Source organism: Megalobrama amblycephala, linkage group LG22 (assembly GCF_018812025.1).
Source record: "Megalobrama amblycephala isolate DHTTF-2021 linkage group LG22, ASM1881202v1, whole genome shotgun sequence".
Classification (NCBI taxonomy): Eukaryota; Metazoa; Chordata; class Actinopteri; order Cypriniformes; family Xenocyprididae; genus Megalobrama; species Megalobrama amblycephala.
This window is the reverse complement of record NC_063065.1, coordinates 28,841,136-28,860,505: the sequence shown is the minus strand read 5'-3', so window position 1 is coordinate 28,860,505 and position 19,370 is coordinate 28,841,136. Positions and strand designations below refer to the sequence as shown.

General features: G+C 37.3%; 2 protein-coding genes across 5 annotated transcripts in view; both read right to left on the bottom strand.

Moving 5' to 3' along the window:
* Positions 1 to 4,146, bottom strand: part of pard3aa (par-3 family cell polarity regulator alpha, a) — a 299,284-nt gene extending 295,138 nt beyond the window's left edge. For both annotated transcript variants that reach the window (XM_048175193.1, XM_048175191.1), the window contains exon 1: positions 4,025 to 4,146. In XM_048175193.1, coding sequence (XP_048031150.1) covers positions 4,025 to 4,144 — 120 coding nt within the window. In that variant the 5' untranslated portion in view covers positions 4,145 to 4,146. The remainder of the gene's footprint in view (positions 1 to 4,024) is intronic.
* Positions 4,147 to 11,257: 7,111 nt separating this feature from the next.
* cul2 (cullin 2) overlaps positions 11,258 to 19,370 on the bottom strand; it is a 33,701-nt gene continuing 25,588 nt past the window's right edge. For all 3 annotated transcript variants that reach the window (XM_048173956.1, XM_048173958.1, XM_048173957.1), the window contains 3 exons: positions 17,329 to 17,430; positions 17,122 to 17,238; positions 11,258 to 11,968 (listed from right to left, as the gene is read on the bottom strand). In XM_048173956.1, coding sequence (XP_048029913.1) covers positions 11,837 to 11,968; positions 17,122 to 17,238; positions 17,329 to 17,430 — 351 coding nt within the window. In that variant the 3' untranslated portion in view covers positions 11,258 to 11,836. The remainder of the gene's footprint in view (positions 11,969 to 17,121; positions 17,239 to 17,328; positions 17,431 to 19,370) is intronic.

The following is a 19,370-nucleotide window of genomic DNA, read 5'->3' as shown; positions in this document are numbered from 1 at the left end:
TGCTTAGAGCCGTCCTCAGAATGAAGTGTGCTCTGGAGTGAGCATGCAGTACTCCGCTGGGAAAACCCACTCCAGCTTGGATCAATAGCCCGCCGCCGCCATTCTGCTGAGGCAGAGCTACAGGGTGTGCCTGCTAAGCCATACAAGCATGGGTGTGTGCCATGTATGTATCCAAGTCTTTGCCGTCTGCAAGGACACCCCGTTTATGAAAAGAATGAGAATGCAAAGGGAACGACTCGGGAAGCATGCTCTTCGTTGAGTGTTGTGTTTCAAGGTGAGGTCTCTTCAAGGTGATGGAGCTTAAGTTTCATACTTTGCTGTAAGAGTGCAGTTTCTCTAGACTTACCTGCCTGCGAAATATAGTCTTGATTCAGTTTTACCGCACGTATTTGTGGAGATTTCTGCACCACCAGCTTCACTGAACTGTATAGCCAAGTGTAACTGGACTAATGTTGTGGATTGAATGAATAGTGCATTAAAAAATGCAGTATTTGCTGACAAAATGTAATTAGAGAGTAGCACAGTCGCATGCTGTCATCAGCACTAAAGTCAAGTCATGCATAAAATTCCAAACTTAAAACTAATTTTATCTATTAAAATTTACATCCATTTTGTGAATGTAAGGGCAAAAGTACCTTTCATTTCGTGAACAACGAAAAACTAATTTGTGAACAAAATGCACCTAGCTTGTCACAAAAATGCAATAGAACGAATGAAACATTCAAGGAAGGGGTTGTCTGCATTATGAAACATTTAATCCAAAGTTTTTCATGATAAAGCATGTCATTTCATTCACAAAATGCACAATCTGTGAAGAACATGAGCATTTCATTTACTGAATTTCATATCATGTAATTCATTCAGTCCACAAAATTGACTGCACTTGACACCCCATAAATGGTAACTGTTTTTGAAACAGGTTTCCCAAACACTTTTCTAATCAGCCATTGGTCAGCCAAACATTTAGCCCCACCCCCAACTCAGAACATTGGATGAGCTGTTGCTATATTGAACTGGTCGGATTCTTAAAGGGATAGTTCACCAAAAAATTTAAATTCTGTCATTCATTACTCACCCTCCTGTCGTTCCAAATCTGTAAGATTTTCGATCATCTTCAAAACACAAATGAAGATCTTTTTGATGAAATCTGAGCTTTCTGTCCCTCCATTGACAGTCTACACAACTACCACTTTCAAGCCCCAGAAAGGTAGTAAAGACAGAAATTAAAGTAATCCATGTGACTCCAGTGGCTACACCTTAATTGACAAGTCAACTAAAAAAAAAACTTAATTTACACTTTATTTACTAAATATTAATCTCTGACATATGTTCATGCTTCATAAAATTGAGGTTAAACCACTGAAGTCACATGGATTACTTTAATCATGTCTTTCTGGGGCTTGAAAGTGGTAGTTGCGTAGACTGTCAATGGAGGGATTTCATCAAAAATATCTTAATTTGTGTTCCGAAGATGAACGAAGGTCTTATGGGTTTGGAACGACATGAGGGTGAGTAATTGATGACAGAATTTTCATTTTTGGGTGAACTAACCCTTTAAACAAGCAGAAAATGTTATGAAATATCCACAGTGTTTACACTTTTAAGGGAAATCAACCTATGAATGACTTGCTTTTAATAGTCTCTTGTTAAGTTTGGATAAAAAATGTATTTTAACACTGGAAAAAAAATCACTTTTAACATATACACATACATTCAACCTACAGTCCTTAAGACGTTTTAAACATCTTTGTCACGCAAAAAACAGTCCAGCCAATCTATTCGCAAGGATGCAAAGAGCAAACTCAAATAATTTTCCATATTAAAGAAATGCTCTGTAAAAGAGAAAACCTGGCAATATCAGCGTTGGTTCACCAAACTATTCGAGGCCTGTAGAACAGAAGTGCTTGGACGTGACGCCAATGTTAACAGCAGATTGTTGAGATCTGGGCAGGAAAAATAACACTGATGCCAACTCAAGGCACGCAGGAACCTAATAAAGCCCCTTTACAACACCAATACAGCATGTAGCTATATGCAGTTATCTACTGACAAAAAAATCAACTTATTAATAATTAAACAACTAGACCTCTCGACACGGAGCTGGAACACATACGATATACTTTCGTGCAATGTTTGGCTTTGTCCAACACTACCCACTCTCACAAATTGTGTACACTTTATCCTCTTTAAGTTCTGCAACTCTAGTGGTTTCTCAAAGCTTCTTGATAACTACACAATGAGGAGGATAAACCTTTCTGCTCACAAGCATGCACATAACGCTTGAGCCAAGATCAACAATGTATTTAAGATCTTACTCCAAACCATGAATCAAGTGGAGTAAAGAAAGCTGATCTGGAGGTTAATTTGTGCAGGTTAGGAATTCAAAATCAACACGTGACCACATATTCATACTACAACCAGTGCACAGCTGCCAGCTCTTTTAGTGGCAAAGAGTTTGCCTTCAGATTTATGACCACCAATGAGAAAACATCTGTTAACTGGTCTTTTCAACGTTTTTTGTCTAAATGTTCAATGCCTATCTATAGAGTTTTGACCAATGAACCTTTCCATTTATAAGATAAGAATTGAAAACTGTTTTCATCAGAAACAGTTTCACAGTTTTGTGAAATTGAACACTTTATTGGGGAAAAAAGACAATTTGCTCATAAATTGAACATCGCTCTATACACAAGCTCTACCTTGCCATAAAATAGAGTGTAAGTTTAGAACCCGAGTTCTGAAACATGGTTCCCTCCTAACAAGAATTTAAATGTTCTTAGAATTTTGGCTAACATTCAAGGTTCTCTCAAAGTTATTAACAAACGTTCTTCCAGTAACATTAATAGAACTGTTCGTTTAAAGTTATCTGGTCTTTAATAATGTTCTGGAAACGCTAGAGCAAAACGTTATAAATGGATTTTTTTTTTTTTTTTTCCAAAACATTTGACAGATGTTTGTTTAACATTTTTTAAACATTTATCATTTAACTACTTGTTTCAGAACATTTAGAGAACATTCAAAAATAGCGTTCAAATGTTTGCAAAATTATAAAATTGAACATTCGCATAACCATTTTAAAAAATTGGATGATTTGAACGTTCAGAGATTCAGAAATGACATTTTGATAACTTGAGAATGTTAGCAAAACGTTTTTAGGACATTTTTGTTAGCTGATGTATGGGGCTAATGATCAGAAACCATCTCAGACCTCCAACAAACCACAGTTTTACCAGCTTAAGATGGTCAGGGTGGGGTTTTTTAGTAACTCATCAACCAGCTGATGACCACCCTGGACCATGCAGGTACAGACTTGGATTTTCCAACAAAAATCTATAAGATCTGTAATCATTATAGAAATGTCATGACTTTTCCAGGACCACTAAATGTGCTTATATTTCCAGGTTTTTCATGAGCATCGGATCCCTGTCAATCAACCCTTTGAAAAGCTTAAAACCTATCTATAAGCATTAAACACTAAGCCACACAACCCATTATAATTTTAAACGGTAGAACTAATAAAGACATAGAAAGCACCATTCATCATGAATGTTTAAGTGTAAACAGTCAAATTATGTGTGAGATTAACATTGCGTAGGCTACATGTGTGGATACAGGCTTCAGCTTGAGCTCATTTCCAGGGAAATTTCCAGTCCTTGCCCTCCATCCGTGCCTCTAAAGTTCTTCCTACACTCCCTGTTTACTTGGGAACACTGTAATGCATGTTACTGTAACAAATGAGCGTTATAACAGCCGACATGTCCTGTTGGAAGGAGTTTTGATCGGGAACGCACAAGCGCGCGCCGAAGTTGCAACAATATGAACAAACAACCCAATGTGACGCAACAATCACAAATCTACAAACAAACACCTTAATCGGACTGTTCGGGAATAGCTACCAACGACCTATCTATTCCCCTTTCTTTCTTTCTTTCTTTCTTTCTTTCCTTCTTTCTCCAGAAAAAGCGCCATGTTGAGAGCAGCAGTGGAGTTGACCAGGTATTTTTCTCAAAAACACTCGACTTACCTTAGCTATGGCTTTTTTATATCTCATTGTCGCTTGCTGAATAAGACTGTGTATTTTGATATTCCCATCCCCACAGGGAACGACCACCCGGGTCCTTCCAAAACATACTGTCACTTTCATATTCGCCCGATATTCCCAGAGACTCCACAGGGAAGCGCGTGAAGTGTTGAACTCTTCAGGAAAAATCAGTAAGCGACGGCAACATTGTATCCGTACAGGTAAAAAGCAGGATAAATCCTCATGTTGTGCTCCTCAGGTGGGATTGGACCACCTGTTCGGCGTCTGTGCTCGTCTCGGCGTGTGTCAATCGCGGGCGAAGTGTCCGTGGGTTGGGCTTCACACACTCACACACACACGCTCTTCTTCAGCTCTCTGAGACTCACACTGACTCACAGCTCTTTCAATGTGTAGCTACACGAGTATCTGTTTCAGGTTAATGATAACTAGTCGGCTGTTCCAGTAGTTCCTAGCATTCATTAGATACTAATGCTTACCAGTTTGGGCTGAATTCAATCATTCCAACACTCTAAAATGAAAGGTTTTTTCACAGTGATCCCAATTTTGTTTCCCCAAAGAACCTTTCAGTAATCGATTCTTAAAATAACCATTTTTTCTTAGTTTGAAGATCTTTTTAATAATCCAAAGAACCTTTTGTTCACTGTAAAGAATATTTTGTGGAATGGAAAGGTTTAATGGAAGGGTTTGTTCACCAAAAAAAAGAAAAGAAAGAAAATTCTGTTATTAGGCTAATTAATCATTCCTCATGTCATTCCAAAACTTTTGTTTATCTTTAAAACAAAAATGAAGATATTTTTGATGAAATCGCTCCATTGACAGTCTATGCTTCCACTTTCAAGCCCCAGAAAGGTAGTAAAGACATCATTAAAGTAATCCACGTGACTCCAGTGGTTAAACCTCAGTTTTATGAAGCATGAACATGTGTCGGAGATTAATATTTAGTAAATAAAGTGTAAATTATGTTTTTGTTGTTGTTGTTTTGCGCAAACAAAGTACTCGCGTCACTTCATAAAACTGATGTTAAAGGTTCTCTAAGCGATCCTGGGTGGAGTAACTTCCTGTTGACGTTCGAAGTGTTGTCAAACAAAACAAAGGCTAGCTAGACCCTCCCTCCGCCTCCTCCTCCCCTCCCCTCCGTGCTTCCTGAAACAGTCATGAACGCGCATTTAAAATCATTCTTGTCGGTTATTGGCTGGAGCGTGTTTATTATGATTCGTGGTCCAGGCTGCACCAGTTTGTTTTTGTTGCCGTTTTTGGAGCTTGTGGCGACTACAGAGACCGTGTTTTTTTACAGTGTGTTCAGGGGACAGGCAGCTAGCGGATAGTGAGGAGATGTTTGCTGTATGTGACAAAAAATGTTTTGGCCTAAAAACGCGTGACATCGCTTAGAGCACCTTTAAGTCACTGGAGTCACATGGATTACTTTAATGATGTATTTACTACCTTTCTGGGGCTTAAAAGTGGTATGAATCTTTTATGAAGCGACGCGAGTGCTTAGTTTGCTTTTAATTTACCATTTTATTCACAAAATATGAATCTCCAACACGTTCACACGTTTGCTCTTGTGTCAGCACAACATCATGCGTCATGGCGCTCTAGTTAACATGCGCTGGAGATTAATATTTTGTAAATAAAGTGGTAAATTATGTTTTTTGCGCAAACAAAGCACTCACGTCACTTCATAAAACTGAGGTTTAACCACTGGAGTCACATGGATTACTTTAATGATGTCTTCACTACCTTTCTTGTGTAGGCTGTCAATGGAGGGACATAAAGCTCTAAGATTTCATCAAAAAGATCTTAATTTGTGCTCTGAGGATGAACAGAATGAGGTCTGGAACGACAGAATTTTCATTTTTGGGTGAACTATGCCTTTAAAAGCCCGGAAGACAACAAGCCGACGGTCAGCCGTCGGGCAGTTTTTGTTCGTCGGCCGACTAAAGGCCAGAACACACCAAGCCGATGGCGACGAACTAGTGGCGACGGAGCAGACTGCGGGGTTGGCTCACGCCGGCAGCGTCTGTGTCCAAAGTTGCCCTGACACACCAAACCAATGCTAAACAGCTGACGGCCAAGTAGCACGTCAGTTCTGCGCCTGCGTGAGATGAAATGCCTTTCCGTACCAGCAGGTGGCAGTAGCTGAATAGCCAATCAGAATGATCAGATGGCCCGACGGACCGACGAGCTCCATCGCCGATTCAACAAGTCGAATCGGCCGAAAAAAAGCAGACGAGGACCAACTTCAGCCGACGGTGCGGAACACACTGAGAAAACTTAGTTGGCCGACGAAGAAAAAGTGCCCGACGGCCGACCGTCGGCTTGGTGTGTTCGGCACCGTCGGCTGAAGTTGGTCCTCATTGGCTTTTTTTCGGCCAATCTGACATGTTGAATCGGCGTTGGAGCTCTTCGGTCAGTCGGGCCAATTCATCATTCTGATTGGTTGTTCAGCTACTGCCACCTGCTGGTACGGAAAGGCATTTCTTCTTACGCAGGCACAGAACGGACATGCTACTTGGCCGTCGGGTGTCGAGCGTCGGTTTGGTGTGTCAGGGCAACTTTGGACACAGACGCTGCCAATGTGAGCCAACCCCGCAGTTTGTTTTTGTCGCCACTAGTTCGTCGGTGTCGGCTTGGTGTGTTTCAGGCTTAAGATTCAGGTTTAAGATTAAGATATGGAACCAATGATGCCAATAAAAAAAAAACGTTATTTTTAAGAGTTCTTATTGTTCTGCTACTTATTTTTGTTACTAGTTTGTGCTTTATTCCAGTGGTTTACCAGTAGGGCAAAAATGGGACATCATTTAAAAAATAATAATAATTTTGTCTTTTTTCCTGACACATAGTGGACAGGTTTAACATCTAAAAGTAAATCAGTAGTCTACATCATACTATAGTTTATCATGTAGCCTGGACATTTCCTGTCTGATTGTAGTTGAGATTACCCGTCTGACGTCGCTGAGTTTATGTGGTCACTAGCTTGACCATGCCAGTCATTTATGATCATTAGCTAGTTCAAGCTGGCCTAGATGATGAATCTGTTGTACTTCCAACTGGGCTTGATCAAGCTAGACCTCCTTGAGCCAGTAACAAACCAGCTATCATAATCCAAAAAACAGCTGAAGTTTGTATGACATTATTTTTCATTTTGACAACTTTTGCCACTTTTCATAGCAGAAACTTGCAGGGACTCATTAGATTTTCATTCTCATGAAATCTTTTAATAAGACATAAATGTAAAACTGCCTTACGTGGATCCACATTTAGCAAAAACACAGAGGTTTATTTCTTTCCTTTCCAACGAAGACATTGGACAGATACACAGCGCTTGTTTACAAGACAGATATCATGCCTTTCATGGTCCATTTGTCTTTAGAACATGTTCTAGCAGTGTCAAGACCATTTTTTTTTTAACAAAAATAAGTTAAAACAACAAGTTCCTATTTATCTCTGAAAAAACTTGTATTATTTCTGCTTTTTATAATGCATAACGCCCCCTTGTGGTAGAAGGAGAGGTTTTGTCCTGAAGTATCTGCTGTTGTAATGAAGATTTATTACTTTCTGAAGCATCCAGTGACTTGACATCTGTGAATCTGCAAAATGTCAGGCTTACGTAAGATGATGTATATTGTAGAGAAATGTTTTGCTGATGACACACATATTGTAGGCATGTTGATTTGGTCAGGCTTCTCCATATGGGTCTCATTAGGGCTGAATCCTCAGCTCAAAGGAGCTGAAAGTGAATAGGCTTCTGCTGAGTGAGATTTGCTTACAAAGAGTCCCAATATAGCACAGAGAATCTGCCGTCCTTCAGCTCTCTCTGCAGTCGAGTCTTAAGGGTGTATCTGGTCATTTTGTCCTATAAGTGAGTGACATATACTCACATGAGATAAACACTCAATTCATATAAGCAGCCTAATAAAAGTTGTTTTATTCCACATGGAGCGGGACGCCCTCTCATGGTTGCTACCATGTTTGGCATCACCTGACTGGCAGAATCCTACTCACTTGGTACGTCTTGTCATTTACAGTAACTGTTCTGGGGCCTGTACCATGAAGCCGGATTAGCTGGCTAGCCAGGTAAGTTTCAGATTAGTTTGTGCCAATCCTGGGTTTTAGGTACCATGAAAGTGACTTGGCTTTTAGCGGTGTTCATCGCCATAGTAACTTATGCTCCACGGCTAACCTGCTCCAGGGCAGGTTATGTTCTGGTTTAGAGATCTCAAACCGAAATTGGGCCAATCAGATGTGAGCTAAGTGACACGGACACACCCAATACAAAGTCCATCCCTCAGTTTCTCTTCCTCCAAATTAAAGGTCACTATATAGTAAAAACAAATATTTAATGATAAAATTGTCTGATTTTAATTATAATTACTTAGAATTATTTTATGATTTATATATGATTTGTATAATTATCTATATTTTTATTAATCCATTACATGCACACAAGTTTACTTTAACAGTTGTTATTAACCATTTAGTTTCAATGAATATTAATATATATATATATATATAGATCATATGTAATATAAATAAGTAAATATACTCTTTAAATATGACTACATGTGAACTTGTATATTTGAGTCACTCTCTATTGCTATATATTATCAACTATATAAACTAACTTCACAACTTTCACTTGCACTGATAGAGAAAGATTTCTTTTATTTGTCCTTTTTCACAGACAAGTATTTTCCATTAGTTTAAATGCGTTTAAATTAAATTCTTCATTTTCAGCAAAAAAGTTTTGAATCACGCTGGCTCTCTCGCGAGAAGTGAATCACAGTTTGTTTCTGTTGCAATATGTCACAGATTCATGTGCACACGCTCCACAAACTCAGGATCAAAGCCTGAGTTGACAGAGAAAGTTGAAGATCAGCATCATGGTACCAACAAAGCCAGATAGGAGTGGTTTGGTTTTGTCAACTTGAAACTAATCCTATAACCCTGAGTTTGTTCAACTACCATCATGGTACAGGCCCCTGGATTGTAAAAAGCATTCATGTGATCGTAGATCTTGTAATAATCACAACTTTAGGCTCGTAGAGCTACGGCTTGTACCATGTGACAGCTGTACCACGTGACCACTGCAGATTTATTTTGGAGTTAATAGCGCAAGAGAAACATATAAGTCTGAATTTGAGGATGTGAACAGCTCCAAGTACAGTGTCATGTGTTGTCATCTCTTCTTTATGGTAATTACGACATGGCCTTCCATATTATGGAAGTCCATCAGGGCCAAAATGTGTGAAACTAATGATTCCCTTGATAAATAGCCAATATGATTTTTCCATTGGCTTTTGGGTTTTTTGTGGAAAATAAACTTGATTAACAAAAGTTTATGATTCTTGCATGTTTGGTTCATCATGATAATCTTCACAAATTAACACAAGTTTTATGAATTTAGAAGCATAAATACAGTTGCCAAAAAAGATAAACGTAGGCTATAAATTAATTATACCACAGTCACATGACTCTAATGTCACCAACATTAAGCTTCTGACAACCCTTTTCAGTGTTGACAAAACATTTTCCCTGAAAGTTTGAAATTGATAGCTGCAAGAGCGTGGTTAAACGAGGCTGAAAATGTTACTACAGAGTAGATGAGTTTAATTGTTAGACATGATGACATTTACGGCATTTTCAGACCTGTACTGTAGATCATTCGCTTTGTTTTCCGAAACTGTGACTTAATTTGTTACAATGTTGCTTTTTCTTCTTTGTTCGGGTCAATTGCACAAGGGGTCGGATTGCTTTCTCACCTCAACCAAACCGCTCCAGAGTTTATTTTCATTTGGACCGAGACCACTTTGTTCAAGCGATCTTGGAGCGATTGTTTTGGTGCAGATCCGAGTACGATTGCCATGTTCATATATGCCTAAACAAACCAAACTAAAGGAGAAAACGCACCAGGTTTCAAAATGAAGCCAGGTGTGAAAACGCCCTAATGTCCCCTACAACCTCTGTAGTCCCATTTAGACACTTGTTAGCAACTGCCTTTTTCCAAGTGAAGTAAAAGCTTAAAAAAAAAAAAAAAAAAAAAAAAAAAAATCACAGGGGGGTATTACTGATGTATTTTATGTTGTAGAGTCAAACATAAAAATACGTATCTTAGGTCTTATTTCAGGCATTTAACCAAAAGCCCATTAAAAAAAAAAACATTGATTTCAGGACAATGAAACTGGAAAGGCTTAAATGTGAATGTGTTTCAAGGTTTTGGCCTACAAAAACATGTCATTCCTGCAGAACTCTATTTTTATTGACTTTTGGTTGTGGAATAAATCATAGGTAACATTTGTGTAATGCTTCATCCACACAGACAGGTGTCAGTATAACATTCGCCAATACAATACAACAGACCATTGTCCTTTTCAGGAAGTCAAGCCCTACATCCAAAATCGCATACTTTCCTACTATATATAGTAGGTGAAAAACAAGTATGACAAATTAAGTATGACCGAATTCACTGTACTCATAAAAGAGTAGGCAAAAAGTACCCGGATGATCTACTACTTCCGGTGAGATTCTGAAGTATGCATACCATGGACACTTTGCTTTAGGATTTGTGAATGGCGGTGAAGTGAGGTAACTGATGCTGGTAGGTCACATGACAGTGACAACATGATAAATGTAGTAAAGTTTGGATTACATTCATAATACACAAGTTGCGTCCCAATTCGTGTACTTGTGCACTATTCTTTGCCATGTATAAATAGTGTGAGTAGTGTGTTCAAACTGAAAATCTCAAAAAGAAAAAGTGCACTTTAAATACCTGGATGATATCCAGTCCAAGTTGGGAAGTCGTAATTGCAAATTCAGGTGCGTTCAAGTCACTTTGGTCAGAGTAAGATTTTTTTTTAAACTAAACAATCAGGTGTTTTTTTTTGTTTTTGTTTTTGTTTTGTTTTTTTTTTTTGGGGGGGGTGCTAAGTTTTTATCTTATTTTGTACATGCAACTTAGCTAGTTTTATTTAATTTCAACAAATTTAGCATCAAAACAGACGCTGCATTAGTTGCGCCCATCATATTTTCTCACTTTAACGCCCTAAACTCAGAAAGAAAGAAATCAGTTTGCGGTGGTGTTCATATGCATTCACCTAATAAACACAATCTTTCAGAAATAACTTGAACGCACCATTAAAAAAGATTCTAAAAATTCACCTTTAATAAATCACTGATGATGAAGTCATTCTTCTTAAAACATTTACGAAAAAGTTTGTTTTTATTTGTTTATTTGACAAGCAGCAGAATCATGTTTGTCACCTCATATCTGTTTTTTAATATTTTGAAAGTAAATGCAATTATCAGTATACCGGTTTTATTACAATATTTCTTTTACTTTGATACATTAAAAAAGAATACACACAACAACTGCAACGTGAGAAAAGAAAGCGTGGTTGTTTTTCGGCCGTTTCTCAAACATTTCACTCGTTTTGCTCTATGTGATGCATTTCATTTGCTCGCTTTCTCTTGTACGATTACGTCTAAAAATGTATTATCCTTTTACACTCGAGTAGCTATAGGCATTCTTCTTTTCTCGTAGACGCACTGGGCGTGGCACTGGTGATGTAAACAGCATAAAATCAGAAGGAGGAGGGGAGGGGGTGTGGAGAGACAGGGTGCTTTTGATGACTGTCCAGCTACTCGGAGGCCCTTTTTGAACAAAGTTGGAGGCACAGAGTCCCGATTCAATCCGATGGTTGAGTGCCAGAGCCAGCCAGAGCCGAAAATAAAAGACATGTTTACCGTTCACGCTTTAGGGCGTTTATTTTCTTTCATTAAATTAATATGGTTTTATGCGACATAGCTGTATTCATCCGCAGAGCTCTGGCTTCGCTCGATGTACTGCTTGTCGATAAGAACCTCAATGCACTTCTTGATCATGCTGATACTCGGGCTGAATCTCGCTTTGGATTGGTTGATTACCTGAAAGAATAAAGACACACAAACAAAATTAGGCTGCTTATATTTGCAATAGCACAACATTTACATGCAGTATATTATGGAAGCTTGTTTCCGTAACTAAATAAAAACATTTTAAAAAGGTAATTGCGACTTTTTATCTCACAATTCTGACCTCTTCTCAGAATTGCATGATATAAACTCACAATTGCAAGTTATAAAGTCAGAATTGTGTGATATAAAGTAAGAATTGCGTGTTATGAAATCAGAATTGCGAGATATAAAGTCAGAATTGCGATAAAAAAGTCAGAATTGCGATAATAAAGTCAGAATTGCGTGATATAAAGTCAGAATTGCGTGATATAAAGTCAGAACTGCGTGATATAAAGTCAGAATTGCGTGTTATAAAGTCAGAATTGTGAGTAATAAAGTCAGAATTGTGAGTTATAAAGTCAGAATTGTGTGATATAGTCAGAATTGCGAGATATAAAGTCAGAATTGTGTGATATAAAGTCAGAATTGTGAGTGATAGTCAGAATTGTGAGATGTAAAGTCAGAATTGTGAGTGATAAAGTCAGAATCGCGAGATATAAAGTCAGAATTGTGAGTTATAAAGTCAGAATTGTGAGTGATAAAGTCAGAATTGCGAGATATAAAGTCAGAATTGTGAGTAATAAAGTCAGAATTGTGAGTTATAAAGTCAGAATTGTGTGATATAGTCAGAATTGCGAGATATAAAGTCAGAATTGTGTGATATAAAGTCAGAATTGTGAGATGTAAAGTCAGAATTGTGAGTGATAAAGTCAGAATCGCGAGATATAAAGTCAGAATTGTGAGTTATAAAGTCAGAATTGTGAGTTATAAAGTCAGAATCGCGAGATATAAAGTCAGAATTGTGAGTTATAAAGTCAGAATTGTGAGTTATAAAGTCAGAATTGCGAGATATAAAGTCAGAATTGCGAGATATAAAGTCAGAATTGTGTGATATAAAGTCAGAATTGTGAGTGATAGTCAGAATTGTGAGATGTAAAGTCAGAATTGTGAGTGATAAAGTCAGAATCGCGAGATATAAAGTCAGAATTGTGAGTTATAAAGTCAGAATTGTGAGTTATAAAGTCAGAATTGCGAGATATAAAGTCAAATCGCGAGATATAAAGTCAGAATTGTGAGTTATAAAGTCAGAATTGTGAGTTATAAAGTCAGAATTGCGAGATATAAAGTCAGAATTGCGAGATATAAAGTCAGAATTGTGAGTTATAAACTCAGAATTGTGAGATATAAACAGGGCTCTGAACCGGTTTAAGGAACGAAAACGAAAACCGGAAACGAACGAAATTTTGACCGGAACGTAACCAGAAACGGAAACGAAATCAAATTTAATCGTTCTGAACAGAAACGGTAATTTGAAATGCCCATTAACCGGTTAATAACGTTATTTTATCGTTCCGCTTAATATTTTGATTTGGCAGTCAACCAATCACGAATTCAAATAGTACAGCCTGTGCAAACGTGATGCTGACGCATCCAAAGTGTGTGAAATGCCTGCGCTCATGCTCTACAGTGAGATACCCGCGCTGACGCGCTCAGGCTCAGCTGTCAAGTCATCATTGGTTAGGTAAGTCACAATGGCAATGCTGGCATTAGTTTTTCCAATGATATATGTCACCAACCGTCAAGTATTAGGCCTACATTAAGTAAAAATTAATGTCAAGGAATATGCAGCTTGTTGTACCAGCGAGTACAATTTTCAACGTCACATCACGATCCGCAGCGCTTCTGTGAACGGAGAAAACTATAGGCCTACCTATATAACACACATAAAATAAAAGGGAATATTTAAGCCTATAGGCTACGCAAAATATTTCACTTAAATAATTAGGTCTACAGATTAACAAAGCGAAAGTGGTTATTTGTGGCGCACTCCAAAGATCTAGAAAAGGAAACAGACATTCTGCTTGTTTTCGTTATTTGTGTCTTTTGTAAATGTATGAATTATGTCTTGCTTTTACCTGTATGACCAATAATTACGCAGTAGACCTACAGTTTACTGTCTTATAGAAGGAAAACAAATCCAGTGCTCGCGCCGGCGCCTCGCGCGCGCACACTAATTTTTGCATTGCTTACTTGATATCGCAGCTGTTGAATATTAAAATAATCAACCAAACGTTACACTGCTCAATTCAATTCTGTAATATAATCTGCCGTTTAGCACCCGTGACCACCGCCTGACTGTGCTGTTATATGTGAAGAATGATGTTTTACATCAATAATGTGAGTGAAGTACAAAGCTCATCTAATAAATAATAGTTTAGCATTCGTCTCGAAAATGAAAACAGTTGGATTCATGCCGAATGAGAAAGGTAGGCTACAGATTCACTTTAAATTAATTCGTTTTGCATCATATTTAGTTTTATTTCCAATAAATAAACCTGTTTCTCGCCTTGAATATAGCAATAGAAGCTGGAATGGCGTTAAAAAAGTAAATATAATTTTTTTGTTGTTAATTTGTTTTTGCTTGACGTTTATATAGCCTAGCCTGAATAGTCCAACTGTTAATTTTAGAGGTTTTGTTGTGGAGTAGCTACATAAATAATATAGGGCAGTTTTGTTCATAATTTATGTTTACAAACATTATAAACAAAGGTGTCGGCTAATAATGTAATATAATAAAATGCGGCCTATGCAACTTTTTTCCTCTCAGGAATAGCGTCGGTATTTATAACCAGCAACATTAAACATTAAACCAGCAACATTTTAAACATTAAAACATCTTGAAAAAATACTTTAATTTATAAACCATTGTTTTTCCTTTCGTTTAATAGGTTTACATTTGGACAGAATCTTGTTATAAAAGATAATTATAGGCCTACGACGGCAAATACACTATCTTTGTTTTTTAATAAATAAAATGCAGTACGTATTATTATTATTAAGTAGGCTACACGCAGAAAAAAATAAAATAAATAAAAATAACGTTATTAACCGTTATTTTTTCTTATCAAACCGGTTTCGGAACGTTTATAATAGGAAGGAACGCTGGAACAGAAACGTTAAAATACCGATTCTGCTCGGAGTGGAACGATTGAATTTTTTTTTCGTTTTTAAGCCCTGGATATAAAGTCAGAATTGTGAGTTATAAAGTCAGAATCGCGAGATATAAAGTCAGAATTGTGAGTGATAAACTCAGAATTGTGAGTTATAAAGTCAGAATTGCGAGATATAAAGTCAGAATTGTGAGTTATAGTCAGAATTGCGAGATATAAAGTCAGAATTGCAAGATATAAAGTCAGAATTGTGAGATATAAAGTCAGAATTGTGAGATATAAAGTCAGAATTACGAGTAGGAGACTTTATTGAAATACATATTTCCTAGACAATAAAAAAAAAGCAAGGCAAACCTGCCTGCATCACTGTGTCCTTGATATGTGCAGCTAACCATACGTAGCACAATGAATAAATAAATGTAAGCATTTCTAGATGCACAGCTTTGATTCTAATATGCAATATATACAATACAATCTATACAATCATTCTAATATGCTGATTTGCTGCTCAAGAAACATTTCTGATTATTATTAATGTTGAAAAGAGTTGAAACATTTTTGTGGAAACCATGGTAAAAGCCAAAACCAAAAGTTCTGACAAAATGTAAACTGCTGCAGTCAATTTAAAATGTTTGTTTAATTAATTTGAATGAATTATTTAAAAAAAAAAAAAAAAAAATGTATATATATATATATATATATATATATATATATATATATATATATATATATATATATATCACTCATAAAACTTCCCTGGTTTCATTACTGGATGAATCAGTCCTTTTTGAACAAATCTCTTGAATGAATGTTCAATGAAAAATAAATTTTTAACAGTCATTTGTCGCCTAGTGGTGTAACGATGTAATCAATACAATCCTTAATTGAAGCACCAAGCAGAAATACCAAGTCTGCGATTTTCCCGTGGAATTGGGCTACTTTTACACTGTTGCCGCGGGTTGTTTTTCATGTCCTCGGATTGAAGCGACACCAAATAACATATTCAGCCCCATGGAATGCAAATTTTACCAGGGGAACCCCGCCAAAAACGCGGATTTTACCCCCCAGAATGTGATTGGGCTAGTTTTGAGTAGCAATTGGGTGGGTTTCATTGTGAAAACCTGGCAATCCTGGCGCCAATTTACTTTCGAAAGGTGATTTGCTCTATTTTGATCGCTTCAGTAGACATCAGTGTTTATATCCGAACTGTAAACTTTTATCCCATTACTTCTGTGATATTTTGAATATTTGCAACACAGAAATAATGAAACTGTGTGGTTGAAAAGAAATGTTTTATACCTATACTTTAACTACTTTAATCTGGCTCAGCGGCAGTGCAAACACATATTTGAATGTTCTGGTGTGATTTTGTCTACAGACACAGGCGAATCGTTGTCATTTAGGAATGAGATTGCGATCTTTTAACGATTAATCGTGCAGTTCTAGTAAACATCATGGTAGTTTTTGCATTACTAAATTTAATTTATGCTAATTATGATCAAATCTGCCCACACAGGATGTTTTTCTGTACTCAGTGTGAATGAAAATTTGGGTGGAAATGTGCTCAAGTGCCATGAAAATAAACAGATCTTACTGGTCCTAAAACGGGCTTCATTTTCTTTATGAAAAAAAAAAAATTCATTTGATTTTGAGGTGAAATATGACACTTTTGTAAAAATTCCCTGCTACAGATTCACCCATGTTCAATGCAAACAGGTTATGATCTATTATATTATTCCCTCTTTATTCACTGTTCAAAAGAGACAAACAATGTACAGCTTGTCTATGGATAGGGGAAACAAACAGTGCGAGTTTAGTGTCAAGTGTGTATGTGAGTGTGTGTGTGTGCACAATAAAAACAGTATATATTAGTTTTCTTGTGTAACAGCCTGTGTTGGCGGACTATCTGCTCTTCAGACATGTTCTGACAGCAGTCTATAACAAAGTTTCCCATTCCTGACATTTCACAGTGATCTTATCTGCGTTTACAGTCTGACATCTGCGTCAGGTTCAACACTATTGTATACCGCACACCTTCAACGCCTCCTTTCATTTCATATTGGTGTCTGATGTCACAAGTGAAGATTATACACTGGAATATTCAAGTTTTAGCAGAAGAGAAAGTCATCTCACCTCCTGTATGAGGGCATTGTGTCTCAAGACTTTCCTGGCTTTCATAATCCTCACTATAGCAGCCTGTAAATACATTTTCCTGTCTTCATCCACGGCACTCCTCGTCTGTTCCAGTTCCTGCCACACACAGAGGACAATACCGGGTTTATATGACTAGATATATAACGAGAATGATCAATGACATTTGCTCAACATGAGACACGGTACCTGTGGTGTGTCCTTCTGCATTGATGTTGTGATCTTGAACTTTGTTCTTTTACTGGTGAAACTCATAATAAGGGAAAAAGTGGATTCGGCCTCAATTTCCTCCTGAAGGAAAAGAAAAAGCGAAAGTTAACTTATAATCAATCAGTTAACGGTTTGATTAAAGTGCCCCTGTTATGCTTTTTTGGGATATTACCTTTCGTGCAGTGTGTAATACAGCTGTTTATGAATGTAAAAGGTCTGCAAAGTTACAAAGATCAAAGTGCAGGCAAAATGTAGTTATTGTTCCAGGCAGTTCGGAGACGTCCAGTCATACTTCCTGCTCGAGACTACGTAGGTTTGTAACAAATTTGCATAATGCCAGCCTATGGTTTTCATGGTCTCCTCTGCCCTGCCCTCAAACACTGTAGCTGCAGCTGAGACTGAAAGAGTTTGGTTCGTGTTGTTCATGTCGAGAAGACGCTGTTTTCAGCTGCCAAAGCAAATCCACTTTAATGCACTTCCAAAGGACTCATGCTTGAACTGATGCGATAAAACCGACACCATCGTTACTGTTCATATCACTGCATATCAAGAGTTGAGGAAAATCCGGAGCTGAAATTCAGATATGGCAGGGCTCCAGACTAACATTTGAGAGCAGTGATCTAAGATCTACAGAAGGTGACACCAGCACCTGATTTGGTGGCGCTGGGCGGGGGTTTAATCATAAAGGTAATTTAATCATATTATTATTGTTTTGCATTAATAAGTGCAGTTACTAACAATATTACACGTTTATTTATCGTAAATGTGACAGTAAAGCACTGAGCTTGAATTGAGATGTAGATAAAATTAACTTTATTGACAACAGTAACATGCAAAAACCTAATTTTTATAGGGAAAATGTAAATATTCTACTTTTAAAGGTGCCCTAGAACTTTTTTTTAAAAGATGTAATATAAGTCTAAGGTGTCCCCTGAATGTGTCTGTGAAGTTTCAGCTCAAAATACCCCATAGATTTTTTTTAATTCATTTTTTTTAACTGCCTATTTTGGGGCATAATTAGAAATGAGCCGATTCAGGGTGTGAGGCCCTTTAAATCTCGTGCTCCATGCCCCAAGAGCTCGCGCTTGCCTTAAACAACATAAAAAAAGTTCACACAGCTAATATAACCCTCAAAATGGATCTTTACAAAGTGTTCGTCATGCAGCATGTCTAATCGTGTAAGTACAGTGTTTATTTGGATGTTAACATAGTGAATTTGAGGCTGTCCTCCGTGGCTAATGGCTAATGCTACACTGTTGGAGAGATTTATAAAGAATGAAGTTGTGTTTATGAATTATACAGACTGCAAGTGTTTAAAAATGAAAATAGCGACGGCTCTTGTCTCCGTGAATACAGTAAGAAACGATGGTAACTTTAACCACATTTAACAGTACATTAGCAACATGCTAACGAAACATTTAGAAAGACAATTTACAAATATCACTAAAAATATCATGTTATCATGGATCATGTCAGTTATTATTGCTCCATCTGCCATTTTTTGCTATTGTCCTTGCTTGCTTACCTAGTCTGATGATTCAGCTCTGCACATCCAGACGTTACTGGCTGCCCTTGTCTAATGCCTTTCATAATGTTGGGAACATGGGCTGGCATATGCAAATATTGGGGGCGTACACCCCGACTGTTACGTAACAGTCAGTGTTATGTTGAGATTCGCCTGTTCTTCTGAGGTCTTTTAAACAAATGAGATTTATATAAAAAGGAGGAAACAATGGTGTTTGCGACTCACTGTATGTCTTTTCCATGTACTGAACTCTTGTTATTTAACTATGCCAATATAAATTAAATTTTTGAATCTAGGGCACCTTTAAATGTATCATACTGAACTGACCGACAGCTTCAGTGATTATAAAATGAGCGCTCTTTACTTGCTTTCCGTGTAATTCAGTCACAATTTGAGGAAAAGTTTTTGTTTTTCATGAGACTTTGTGACTTTGCCTACTTTTCCCCATATATTAGGGAGTGGAAATGGCTAATAAGCCAATAAGTGCTCCTCTGCT